Here is a 14,640-nt window from a genome sequence, read left to right on the forward strand (position 1 = left end):
TTTCCAATTTGCAGTCACGTTATAAGGGTTTGGAGAGGTTTTCTATGAAAGATCTCTCAGTTATGTCAAACACTTTAAAGGCAGCCTCAACACAAGCCTAAGAACTGCAGTGCTCAGAAACAAAACCTTACAGTTACAAGAGACAGTCCTGTAAAACAGATGGTCCTATAAAAAACAGAAAAGAAGATTACTGTTGCAAAGGTCAATACTGGGCTTACATCTTTGGATACTGTTCCTCTGAATTGAAAAACTAATGAAATGAAACAATAAATAATAAGAAGAATTCTTAAAAGGTACAGAAATAAGAAAAATCAACAACACAGCATATTTCCATACATGAGCAGTTAAATAAATCAGAATTTTTCTGCCTGGAAAGGATGGAACTGAGGACTGGAGAAAAGGCAAAGTGTAAAATTAAGAATTATAAATCAGGTGTGTCATGAAGGAGAGGACGAGCAAATGATCTCTATGAAACCACTGCCTATCTTTTAGCTGATCTCTCCTTGCTGCTAAAACTGTAAGATGGGTACACATCCACTTGGCATCCAAAATTCTTGGAAGCTGACCAAGAAGAACTAAATTGAAAGACACTAGTCAGGGCTCAGCAAAGCCTGTAAGATGGTTTAAGAGAGTATTCTGGACAAGTATCACTGTGTGCTTGCCCTGTTCTTACACTTCTCTGTTTAGACATCCATCATGAGTCACTGTCAGACACATATGTCAGGAGTGAAACAAAACTAAGAACCAAATCATCCAATACTTTCCTAGATTATGTTTTTGTAAGTCACAACACTAAGAACACTAAATAATGTAGACTAACACAGCTCAGTTATTGTAGCATTCAAATAGCAACCTTCTTACTGTGAGGCCCCAGAAGTTCTCCAGATGGGGTCTCACCTGAGAGGAGCAGAGGGGAAGAATCCCCTTCCTCAACCTGCTGCTCACACTGATATTGAAATAACAGCCATTTTTTGTCTTTTACACACTCCACTTTCACAAATGCTCCTGAAAAAAGTTAAATAAAGTTCTTTAAAAGAAGACAACTGCCTCCACACATTTATGTCGGTTAATACATATAAAATTCAGAACTGGATTTAAAAGGGTATTTAAATAATTAGAAAATGAAATTATTTGCAGCAGTTTAGCATAATCATTTCATCAAACATATAAACAAGGTAGCTTTTCCATCATTAAGGGAAAAAAAGTCAGAAAACAAACAAACAAACACAAAGTTTGTAAGCAAGTAAGACCTTTTTATTTCCATGTTCTAAGATCTCCCTCATGTGGCTAAATGCACCACTGCTGAAGGTACCACTGAAATACACTAATGTACAATATTGAACTGTGAGCTGCACTACCAGACACCAAAACCACTCAAAACCTCTCAAAGAATAAGCACAAACTACGTGATCAGCTATTAACTTCAGAATGCCCTGGATTAAATGCTCCAAACCTGATCTTTGGAAGCACATGTAATGGAAATGCATCTGAGGTCAGATACAGTTCAGCAGCTGCATTATCAAAAATATTGAACTCTCATGATAGTTCTGGGCTCAGCTACCCTCAGAACACTCTTTGTTAAGAGAAATGTGCTCAAACAAATACGAATTTATTAGCAGCACTAGTAGTAAGAGATTTATTTCTCACTGAAAGTTGGATCACAATACAAAGCAGTCCTGGAATGCTTTTGCAATAGTCCTTGAGTAACACAGCACCTGTTAACTATTCTGATACTCAGATACAAGTTATTCTCCCAACAATGTTATTCTCTTTGGCATAAAATCCTGTTTCACAGAATCACAGAATAGACAGGGTTGGAAGGGACCTCTGGAGATCATTCAGTCTAACCCCAATGCCAAGGCAGGATCATCTGGAGCAGGTGACACAGGAACACATCCAGGTGGGTTTTGAATGTCTCCAGAAAGAGAGACTCCATGACCTCCCTGGGCAGCTGTTCCAGTGCTCTGCCACCCTCAAGGTAAGTAAGTTCTTCCTCATATTGTGGTTATATTTTTTGAGTTTTATTTTATGGCACTTACTCCTTAATGGTGGTTTGAGTAGTATCCATAAATACTCCATAAAACAGCTAAAAATAATCCAAGATTCTAAAAATTAAAATGTCAACTCAGTGAATGACAACCAAAAGCCAAATTTGAGTCTACAGGGTAATTAACAGGCATTAACTTATTGCAGCATCACTTCACAAACTTGTACTGCAACAGCATACAGGGATTGTGAAACACAGAAGGCACATACACAGCCCTACCAAGGCTGTCACCTCTGTGCAACTTTAGTCACAGGTGTAACGCCTGTGAAAGCCGGGCAATAAATGGCACGAAAAGGCCTGAGATGACAATGCAGGGGAAACATCTCTAACTCGGTATCTGCCTTCTGCAGCTGAACTCTGAGGCCCTCGAGTTGTTTACACTATCTACAGGAGCTGCCAGAGGAGTGCACGAGTGTTTTAAATCCAAATGTGAACAGAACCACAGAATAATAGAACGTGAAGGGGTTGGGAGGGACATTTAAAACTCATCTGGTCCCAACCCCTGCCATTGGCAGGGACACCTCACGCCAGACAGGGTTGCTCAGAGCTTCATCCAGCCTGGCCTTGAACAGTTCCAGGGATGGGACATCCACAGCTTCCCTGGGCAGCCTGTCCCAGTGTCTCATCACCGCCACAGTACAGAATTTCTTCTCAATATCCAGCCCCAATTTCCCCTCTTTCACTTTGCACCCATTGCTCCTCGTCCTGTCACTACAGTTCCTGAGGCGCCCCCCCCCCCCCCCCCCCCACCCCCCGGGGCCCCCCCCCCCCCCCGCCGGAACCGCGCGGGCCCCCTCTAGAAGGCTGCTATGAGGTCTCCACGCAGCATTTCAGTCCCAACAGCAGCTCCAGCTGCTCACTCCTTGGTACTTCCGACTCGCTTGTGAGCGGGAGCCTCGGGACGGGCCGCCGGGACACCGCCGTGCTCCCGGGCTGCCCCGGCCCTACGGCAGCTTTCCGGAGCACCCTCCCCGCCCCACAGCCCCGGTGCCCCCCGGCAGCGACGTGTTTTGGGGCGGGGGGAGCGGCCGGCGCCGCAGCGGGAACTACTTGTCGTGCGGAAGGAGCGTCACCCCACACCCGCCGGAACTACTCCCTGCCCACCCCCCCCGCGCGGATCCGTGCGCGCTCCCCCGCCCGCCCGGCCTGCCCCCGCTCACCTGCGGCCGCCGCCTCCATCGCCGCGGGGCACCGCGGCACGGCGGGACGGGAGCCGAGCGCGGCCCACTCGGAAGGAGAGTGGTGGATAAAGGGAAAACAACCAAAAAAAAGCTCTCTGCGCGCCGCGCTATGGCGAATCTGCCGCGGCCGACACGGCGGTGGCGGCGCGGGCAGGGCGGGGCGGTGCATGCGCAGTGGGGGCCGCACCGTGCCCTGAGGCACCGCCCGCGGGCCGAGGGAGAGGCAGGAGCGGGATGAGGGACAGGGGATAACCGGGATGCCCCGCTATGGGCTGAGGTACACGGGGATAACCGGGATACTCTTCTGTGGGCTGAAGGACACGGGGGTAACCGGAATACCTGGGACATCCCTTCGTGGGCTGAGGGACACGGGGATAGCCGGGATAACCGGGACACCCCGCCATGGAGTGAGGGACACGAGGATAGCTGGGACACCCCACCGTGGGCTGAGGGACACGGGGATAACCGGGACACCCCTCCGGGATCTCCCCGTGCCCCTCTGAGGGGTGATTTCCCCACCCCACCCCAAGACCCTCGGCTGCACAGCTCAGGCTGACACAGCCCCGCGATGCCAAAGGCGCTTTAATTTGTCACCTGTGGTAAAAAAACCAACCAACCAACCAAAAAAACACAGTGTTTTCATGAACGTGGTGCTTCAGCTTATTTACTACGAAATAATCATGGACTCATAGACTGGTTTGGGTTGGAAGGGACCTTAAAGATTGTTTAGTTCCAACCCCCCTGCCATGGCAGGGACACCCTCCACTAGACCAGGTTGTTCCAAGCCTGGCCTTGAACACTTCCAGGGATGGGGCAGCCACAACTTCTGCGAGCAACTTGTTCCAGTGCCTCACCACCTTCACAGTAAAGAATTTATTCCTAACACCTAATCTAAACCTACTCTCTTTCAGTTTGAAGCCATTCCCACTTGTCCTGCCACTCCAGGCCCTTGTAAATAGTCCCTCTCCATCTTTCTTTTAGGCTCCCTTCAGGTACTAGAAGGCCACAATTAGCGTCACCCCAAAGCCTTCTCCAGGATGAACAATCCCAATTTTCTCAGCCATTCTTTGTAGGAGAGGTGCTCCATCCCTCTAATCAACTTGTTGGCCTCCTCCGGACTTGTTCCAACAGGTCCATGTCCTTCCTGTGCTGGGGACCCCAGAGCTGGACACAGGACTGCAGGTGGGATCTCACCAGAGCAGAGCAGAGGGGCAGAATCCCCTTCCTTGATCTGCTACCTACACTGCTTTTGATGCAGCCTAGGATGTGGTTGGCTGCAGAAATAATGGGACAAGCTTGGAGCAAAGTACAATTTCCACCATATTAATAAGTCCGTAAACAAACACTGATGACTTGTAGCTCAGGGGAATACTGAGCCTTATGCCTAAGCCCATGACTGTTTATATATATTATAAGTTTATTTTTCACAAGTTTCACATTTGCGTTGGAGAGCAGTAGGCCAACATGTACCAACAGTGTGCTGAATCACATAACTCTGATCTGGCTCCCATATTAGGAATTTGTGTATTAAATTGTTTCTTCAGCTTTTTCTTAATAGGAACTTGAAAGTCACTTCCATGGCACACCACTTGTGCCACTGGAATACGCATAAACACCCACTTCTGCCTTATGTTTTTCTGTTTCATTTTTCTGTTTAACAACTACTGATTATCAGTTTTACCACTTTCACTCTTAAATCATCAGAACTATTGCATGTATTCAATATTAATAAACTTAGCATTAAATTCCATGCCTGTTATTGTAGTTAATTTCAGTACAAATGACTGTCTAGGAACCTCATTATCCTTCCTAGAGCATTCACAGTATTATATTTTTTTCTGTCATACTGCAGATGTACTCAATTAAATAAAAAGAGTAAAAATTGTGAAAACAACAATTCATCTCGGTATTAATTACAGTAATAAACCTAAATAATTTCCTGTTGTAAGAGAAACAGTGCATATGTATTAACTAAGAAACAGCTTATAAAAATATTTTTTAAATGTCACAACTTATATCTCATTGTGACAAGAAAAATACAGCCATGGGCAAAAGGCCACAAATGTTATATATGCCTTAGTCCAACAAAACAGATTTTAATCCAGAAAACACCTGTAGGATGATTTGTATCACTAACATAGCCCCAAAACAGAATCACCACAGCCCTGGGACTGATCTCTGCCATCACTTCCTGCTGTGTTTCACTGCAACGTTACAGTGCAAGCTTGTTATCTTCCTCATGTGGTGGAAGCAGCCTCTCAACCACCATCCCATCTCAAAAAACAATGGGGGCTAGTGTCTGCAACTTTCCTCTCGCTGTTTTTTTTCTTTTCCCTTGCTTTCTCTGCTGGATGCTGAACTAATCCCAATGTTTAGCCTAACAGACAGCCTCACAGTTTTACCATATTCTTTGTCTTTGGAAGTGTCATTTGGCCTGAACAGAAAAATCCAGCTTATGTATGGGCTCATTGAAGCAAATGCCCTTAGATCAGGTATAAAAGAAGACAGAGAACAAAACGCAGCCCTGGAGCCAAAGGGAAGGTTGGTGCCTGTTATTTAACTCAACAGGATCTATGGGAAGCTGCAGTCAAGGATGTAGCAGGGGTGGGAGTGCAGAGATTTCCAACAGAAACATTATTATGAATGGAAGCGTGACTGTTGGGAGCAGGAGGAGCTGAAGAAGGTCATCAGTACCATGGCACATCCTCCAGACACCCAGATCAGGAATGCAGAGGGAAGAGAAGACACGAGACAGTAAATCAGCAGCGTTGCTGATGACTCGTGGGGTGGGGCGAGATGAACGTGCCCGAGATGAAAATTACTGTCAGCTCCTAAAGAGCACAAAAGACACATCCAAACACAACCTTGCCAACCAAGGAACAACCAGGAGCCATGATCATAGGGACCCAGGGGCCTGTGTCCCTTGTCCTCCGTGTCACCACAGGTAATTGTGGCAGGAGTACCTGAACAAACATCCTGGGTGCTGATGGGCATGAAAAAGCAAGTGCAAGGAAGTGAAATCATTTGTGTGTAAAACAGAGTCACCTGTCCTAGCTGGTGTCTTGCTTCTTTACAGCTCCAACCAGCCTTACACTGAGTTTTGTACATCACTTGCTACAGGTGCCAGGAGAGCTTGGCCAGGGCCAGGCTGAGCCTTAGCCCCCAGCAGAGACTGACTGGGCAGCTGCATTCTACCAGTATGCACCCCATCACTGCGCCTCTTGCTGAAGATGACTTAGATGAGACAAGTCTTACAGGGACATGTTCCTTAGAATTTATGTCAGAGACCCTAATAGAAGGCAGAACAGAGAGACCTGACCTTTCCAGAGGCTGTGGTCGCTCCTCTGTGAAATTTCTTTGCCTCCTCTGACCCGAATGACAGAGCAACATTATAGCAGATTTATTAGTGGGTGTTCTGACCTCATGAGAAGCAACATTTAGGAATCTGCCTGTAGCCTGCTGCCTTGACTTGCCCTCTTCACCTCCTGGACTCCTAATGCCCTTTTCTGCCCCTCTTCACATCCACAGTCACTAGTGCACGTATCTTCTGGAGAATGTTTTCTATTAGGAGCAATAAAGATGAAAGCACACTTATGCTCAGGCACACACTGCCCATGAAAGGAAGGGACTGTGCTCTTTTTTGGACATGAGTAATATTCATCCTTACATTGGCATTGAAAGAACATTCTCTGGTCCTTGAGTCAGGGAGCCTCACTACAGGAAGTAGGGTGGATTTTCCTGCCAAGAAAAGCACTTGTCCCAAATCTTTCACATAGAACCACTGGTTGAGCATCAATATGGCACGTGGTTTGTTACTTTTTACATACAGATATTGCACACAGTTCTGCTTTGCACAATCCCAAGCATGTTTAAAAGGTCACATTAAAAAAGGCTTATTCTTTACCAAAGGGAACAAATCAGAGTTGCAGTCTCTGAGCTTTGGTGTCAAAATGTCTTGGGAGGTCAAATGTCTGTTGGAGGTCAGAAGAGAAGGAGAAAAGCTGTTACTGCTGGGGTGCCTGGCCAGGTCACCGAACCACATAAAGCAACATTTTTGCAGCTCTGAATCACCAATTTCACAGGATAAACAAAAATACCCTCAAGTTCTTCCAGAAATTCCCCCACGTGTCATCAGAACCCACATTACTCGTCACCAGCAGAGTTCAGCTACACCACACACAACATGGATCCAGGCCATGAGATAACCAGCATGGATTGTTAGGGTCCTCTCAGAGCAGACAGCAGTGATTCTTGGGGCTGTCCTGTGCAGGACCAGGAGCTGGAATTCAGTAATCCCTGTGGGTTCCTTCCAACTCAGGTTATTCTATGATTCTATGAACAACTCCCACCTCAAGGGAGAACCTGATGTTGGTCTGTTTCTTCATCTCATTCTGTCACAGTTTCCTTATTGACTAAATTCAAGGCCCACTCTACCCATGCTTTCCCTGTCCCTCCTGCATATCTCCTTGTCTGACCTCTTTTGCTGCCTTTCATTTCCCAGCCCCAGTTTTCGCTCTCAGGAATATCTTTCCTGTTTTTCTTAAGTGCTCTTTCCAGGTGCTTTCTGCACTTTCTCACCCCAGCGTCTGTCCAGTCACTTGCCAATAAGCTCCTGCACACACAAGTGCTCATCAAACACAGCCACCAATTCCCTCTCTCCAGCCCACTGAGTAGCTCCTTGTTGTAGACTCTGTGTCTGGCCAGTATCAGTTGACTTCTCCCGAACCAACTCTTGTATAATAATAATGGTAGTAAAAAAGTCTACCAAGTGCCAGAGAATGCAAAGTTCACATATAGAGCAAGTTCAGTGTTGCACAGAGCTTCAGCCTGCTTGTGGAGCTGGAATCCAGGAAGGGAGTGTGGATGCCCTTATTGAGGGCACAGCAGATGCTGACTACACCTTTTCCCAGTTACGTGGTTTGGCTTTATTCACAAATTGGAAAATCACTTCACTGAAAAAGTGTATTCCCAAGTGTGAAACCAGAGTGTACTTTGCTTGGCTGTTCCAGAAGAGCAGTCCCACAGAATTAAGGTAGTAAAATCAATCAAAAGTTAGAATTAGTACTGCCTTGTACAGCTTCCATTTCTATTTGGTTTTGCATAAGCTATTTCTGGGAATCTTTAACATCACACAGTCATATACTGCATTTGAGGAGGATCTCTGACTCATTCAGCATTGCTGACGTACCTGACCTAGATATGAATGAGGGCTACACAGCACAGTCTGTAAAACAAGACTCTGCCTCATTTGTTACAGAAGCTGGAAAATATTGAGAAGTAAACATGAGGTTTTATGAAGGGAAGTAAGGAACAGGTTTTTCTCACAGAGTTCATTTATGATATAGAAACAAAATTCTCTATTCGTATCTTCCTCCTTTTCTACTTGCTCACCATAGCATTTGCAATGTGCTTTGAAAAACATCATGCATTTCTATAGTTGAAAATTTTAGCATCTGTGCTTAAATGTGATAATTGCTTTTAAAACCCCTTATCCTAGACATCTTACCTTGAATAGATCCAGTTAGGGAAACTTTTTACCCTAAATTTCAGTGTTTCACTTTCCCTTTTTTTCCCCACAAGCATTTTGAGAAAATAAAGCCATTTCTGTTGAAGCAGCAAATCAATAGAAGTGCCCCATAAGCACCCAGAACCAAATGAACTGAGCCACAGGGAGGATGCAAAGCTCTGTAGAGGGGAGACACAATAATTGCCTAAATAAAGCAGTTGTCCTCTGACAGAAAACAGTAAATTATGTGATCATGACCTAAGGATCTGCAACAAAAAATATCCGCAAGAGGATAAAAGCAGATATATGCCAACAGTCTGGATTTAGACCCTTAATGAGCCTCTAGTGCTTGAATTTCCAACCTGACTGATTTTTATTATAATACCGATATTTTAAGACAAAAATCCTTTAGTATTTCATGAAGTAGAGTGCATAAAGCATTCTAGCAGAAGAGCAGAACTTGTAGATATTACAAACTAAATATTGTAAGAAATATTGTAAAACAAAACAACTTTATGTACGTTTGCTGTAGAATTGAAGAAACCAACGCAAAAGACCTGTCTGGGTTCTTTATTAATTACACACTACACATACACTTTACTGCATGTAAGTTCCCTGCACTTGCTTGTGAACAATTTTTTGGGAAATATAAAATTCTCTCTGAACTCAGTGTTGTTCTCTGGTTTCATACTTTTTAGAACAGCCATTTGACCAAAAAGGAGTTATAGACACCCATGGAAGGTACAATCCTAAGACAAGTAAAATCACTTTACAAACTCATGTGAGGATTTCATGACCAAGAGCATTGCAGATGGGGGCAGGTGGGATCTAACTCATATAATTCAGAAAGTCTTACAAACAGCACTATTTTTATACAGCTTTCCCCCTTGTGATTAGCACATCAGGAACTATGATTCTTTTCTTTAGGGATAAGAAGTACTTTATTGGGTGCTGCCTAAAGAATAAAACATTGATAAAATAAGTTATCATTTCATGTCTTTAAAAAATTTTAGCATAACAGATCTTTAATAGAATTATTGTTCCAAACTGGTTTTTTAATCCTAATTAGAGTATTTACTTCATGAACCCCCTTATGCATGTTCCCACTCTGAGATGTCTTTATTACCACTGAGACTTAAAAATAAAAATTTCCAGATTTTTTTTTTTATTTTGTTTTAATCACTAAAGCAAAAGTTCCCTTGTCCTCAAAACTGAACGCTTGGAACCAAAAATACAAATATTTAAAAAAAAAATCTAAGTAATACCATACCATAAATGTTAGTATTTCAAATTCCCCACATGTCACTGCAGTATTTCTAGACATCCCTTGGGGTCATTTTGAGGACATAATATCATTACAGGCATTACAGAATTTTAGCCAGAGCTTTAGTCTGGCCATGCAAGGTATGGACACTTCATTCTATGCTTAACTTAAGCAGTGCAGGGTGACAGTCCCCTGGTGACAAAACCATTTAGTGCTCTGCCCACTCTTTTTCCCTGAGCTGTTCAGTTCTCCTGGCCAGTAACTGCTCTCTAACTGCACCTGTTAAACTCTGTGAAGCCATGTGCTCTATATTCAATTAACAAAACAATCTAGACACAAAAATTGTTTAAAAATAATTATTTGTTACCTGGATTAGTTCTCTCAACCAGCTGCACTGAAACAACTGACAACTGCACTGAAACAACTGACCAGACAGGAGAGTGGGAATGGATTTGTATCAACATTTGTTATCTGTAACATCTCATAGAATCCTAGAATTGTTTATGTTGGAAAAGACCCTTAAGATCATCAAGTCAAGCCATTAACTGAGCACTGCCAAGTCACCACTAAGCCATGTCCCCAGGTGCCACATCCACACATCTTTTCAATACCTCCAGGGTGGTGATTGCACCACTTCCCTGGGCAGCCTGTTCCAGTGCTTGACAATCCTTTCTGTGGATGTCCAACAATACCCAATTGAAACCTTCCCTTGCATGACCTGAGGCCATTTCCTCTTGTCCTGTCACTTGTTGCCTGGGAGAAGAGACCAACCCTCATCTGACTACAACCTCCTTTCAGGCAGTTGTGGAGAGTAAGAAGGTCCCTTCTCAGCCTCCTTTTCTCCAGGCTAAACAGCCTCAGCTCCCTCAGCCACTCCTCATCAGACTCCAAATCCTTCCCCAGCTCTGTTGCCCTTCCCTGGACACACTCCAGCACCTCAATGTCTTTCTTGTAGCGAGGGACTCAGAACTGAACACAGGACTTGAGGTGTGGCCTCACCAGTGCCTCCCTTGAGTACAGGGAGACAGTCACTGCCCTGGTCCTGCTGGCCACACGATTGCTGATACACCCCAGGTGCCATTGGCCTTCTTGCCCACCTGGGCACACGCTGGCTCATGTTCAGTCACTGTTGACCAGCACCCCCAGGTCCTTTGCTGCCAGGCCACTCTCCAGCCACTCTGACCCCAGCCTGTAGTGCTACACGGGGTTCTTGTGACTCAAATGGAGGACCTGGCACTCAGTCTTGTTGAACCTCATACAATCGCTCTTCATCCATCGATCCATCCTGTCCAGGTCCCTCTGCAGAGCCTTCCTACCCTCCAGCAGATCCACACTTCCTCCCTGTTTGGTGTCATCTGCAAACCTACTGAGGGTGAACTTGATACCCTCATCCAGATCATCAGTAAAGATATTAAACAGGACTGGACCCAACACTAAGACCTGGGAAACCCCACTTGTGACTCTCTGCCACCTGGATGTGGCACCATTCGCAACCATTCACCACCACTCTCAGGTCTTGGCCATTCAACCAGTTCTTAACCCAGACAAGAGTGCACCCGTCCAAGCCATGGGCTGCAGCTTTTCCAGGAGAATGCTGTGGGAAAAGGTGTCAAAGGCTTTGCTGAAGTCCAGGTAGACAACATCCACAGCTTATCCCTCATCACCAAGGTGTCACCTGGTCACAGAAAGACATTGGGGTTGTAAAGCAGGACCTGCCTTTCCTAAACCCGTGCTGGCTGGGCCTGATCACCTGGTTGTTCTGTTCAGTGGGGACACTGAAGATGATTTGCTCCATGGCTTTCCCTGGAACTATGGCTAGGCTGGCAGGCCTGTAGTTCCCTGGGATCCTCCTTCCAGCCCTTCCTGCAGATGGATGTTGCATTTGATGACCTCCAATCAGTTGGGACCTCCCCAGCTGGCCAGGATTGCTGATAAGTGATGGAGAGTGGCTCAGCGAGCTCTTCCTCCCTTCTCTCACTACCCTTGGGTGGATCCCATCCGGCCCCATGGATGTGCTTCATTATTTTTAAAATAAAAGCACCATTGTTTAGTGAGAGCAAAGACTAAACTTTGTTAAGTAATTAAGTAGTTCTTCCTGGGTTTTGTAAACTGTTTTTCCACTAAGAGAAAACTTGAGCCATATTTACATCTGTGGAGGTAATCAACAGTGTCTATTTAAGATAGATTCCGGGGGAGGACACAGAGGAGAGTATTCTCAAAAGCTACACAGATTTAAGGGAATTTTTTTAAGTTAGTTAGTAGATATTTTTTTATCACAGTTTTATTTTCTCATTGATTTCAAAGGGAAAACAACTCGAGGTGATGGTCTGCACTTCTGTAAGTTCTACTTGAAAATGCAAAGGAGATGAATGCTCAGCAGTTGTAAGAAGTTGTTTTGCAACTAGCTTTATGCTTAAGAAAGACACGTTGTCATTGCTTTACTGTAAATGCTACATTGTTTTTTTTTCCACAGTGTCTGTCTTCAGTAACTGTATCTGCTTGTTATTTTTATCTGCCATGTTTAATGTGGAGTTCTGTGTTTAGGTCTGCATAATTGCTGTTTTCTTGTTACAGAACATTAACTTTATGCTTCCAGTAACATCTTTATAATGAAAATGCTAATAAAAATGGGGCAGTGCAAACTACACAGTTACAAATCTCTCCAGAGCTTAGTATGAGGCTTATCATAATTCTCGACATCTCAGGATTGTATAGTCTACTGATACTGATTACACTGCACAGTTAATTTAAAAATTATCTCCTGCAGGCCTGAGAGAAAGGCAACAACTATAAATAACTTCAGAAAAATATATACATACTGGAAATGCTTCTAATACACAGATTCTGGTTTTCTCAGTGTGGCAATATAATCACTGCAGGACTCAGAAATACCCTGTATTAATCACATTTCTGCTTGCAGGTTTATACTGTTTAATCCTATTACAACTGTACAGCATGTTTTCCCTTTGGTAGGTGATGTCAGACTAGCTGGAGACAGCAGCACAGCTGGAACACTGCGCAGATTTAAATGGTGGTTTTCCTTGTTCTTTTAGGTACTTTTGGATTGGGGGTTGTTTTCTTACACAGGCTCCTACAAGAAAAGAAATTATATTAAAGAAATGAAAGTTAAGAAATGTTATTATGTGCTGTTTCTCCAGTCTAACACAAAATGAACACAAAATGAGCAGCTGGACTGAGACAGAAATGCATGTGAGAAAGCAAACTTTGCCTGAAGCTTTTCAAAATGTAGCACTGTCAAAATAGAAGATTATTTATATTTATGATGATGTATAGAAAGTGCAGCACAATATCCAAACAGCACCCTGATTTCATTGTCTTCACCTTTACTGTGATTCAGGGAAAGAGGAAATATATATTCACCAAATAGGAAAGGTAAATTCATAGTACAAATAGCATATTCTCCACACTACTAAGTGGTACTGAAAAAGGCACAAAGAGAGGTGTAGAAGATAGACATCTTTGTTATCGTATTCCTGCTGGGAAAGTTGCCACAGCTCTCATGGAACAGTGAGCTATTTATAGGATAGTGGAGCACAGAGAAAAAGCAGCACCAATCATGCTGGGTTTGATTTATTAACCCTGCAGTAGGAATTTGACAACCATGATATGCCCAAATTATACAAATCTGACAGTTCCTCCATGATTTGCTTGATTTTAATTTGATTAGACATTGCATCATATGTTTGACTTCATCAGATTGCTGCACTATTCTTAATCTTCATCAATTTTCTGCAAGATTAGCATGTTGTTAAATACTTCATACCTTAAATTCCCTCCCAGGAAAGTGAGAACCACCACCACTACCTACTTAAATAATTGTAGTTCCTTGAATTAAATAATACATATATATGTGTGTATATATGTATATATATATATATATATATGCATAGCAACTGGGTGTAGACGAAGGTGCCCATGGCAGGGGAGTTGGACTAGATGATCTTTAAGGTCCCTTCCAATCCAAACCATTCTGTGATTCTATCATTCTATTTTAGATATATATTTGTTGTTGTTCTGTTCTACATGCAAACCCAACTACCCACTTTTTTTTTTCCCACATACACTCTATTTGTGCTACAAAATGCCTGTCATACTTTATTTACTGATGGTTCTTTTTTTTCCCCTCATAAGCTTAACTAGAACATGTCATGCCTTCATCTCTCCATCAAGCTCAGTGGATAAGGCAACCACAAGTTTATTCAATAATTGTTGCTTCATTATTAAAACTGTTTTAAAATTACAAGAAACATCAGATATATGCAAATATATGCAACTGAATGATTTTAAATTAAAAACTGCTGCTTTTTAAAGAACAAAATCACCACAGAACTCAGGCTCTCTGCAAGTGTAGCATTCATTTTGCCAACTCTTTTAATTCTATTTTTTACATAAGAAGGTAATTAAGTAAAGACTTTCCCATTCTTGGGGACTGGTGATGGCACCTTTCAGTGTCCTCAGCTCACTGGCAACTCCCAACCCACTTCTATGAGCATCTGAAGTCAGATGCAGTAGTGACTGAGGCATGGGCATCCTCTCCTCTCCTGACTCCATAACAATACGTATGGGAATATATGGAAAACAATCTGCAGCTGAATTCTTCACAGCCTGTCTGCCTACAGCT

The 14,640-nt window shown here is 43.6% G+C and overlaps 1 protein-coding gene across 3 annotated transcripts in view; it reads right to left on the minus strand.

Annotated features, from left to right (window-relative positions):
* The window catches only part of ZFAT (zinc finger and AT-hook domain containing), a 127,028-nt gene that overhangs the window by 78,570 nt on the left and 33,818 nt on the right, over window positions 1-14,640 (minus strand). The window contains exon 1 of one of the 3 annotated variants that reach the window (XM_027684560.1): window positions 3,208-3,395. The exons of the other annotated variants lie outside the window; for them this stretch is intronic. Coding sequence (XP_027540361.1) covers window positions 3,208-3,226 — 19 coding nt within the window. The 5' untranslated portion in view covers window positions 3,227-3,395. Of the gene's footprint in view, window positions 1-3,207; window positions 3,396-14,640 lie in introns of those variants that run through there. 3 annotated transcript variants of the gene reach the window in all.

This window comes from Neopelma chrysocephalum, unplaced genomic scaffold (genome assembly GCF_003984885.1).
Source record: "Neopelma chrysocephalum unplaced genomic scaffold, ASM398488v2 Primary Assembly neopelma1_66, whole genome shotgun sequence".
Lineage (NCBI taxonomy): Eukaryota > Metazoa > Chordata > Aves > Passeriformes > Pipridae > Neopelma > Neopelma chrysocephalum.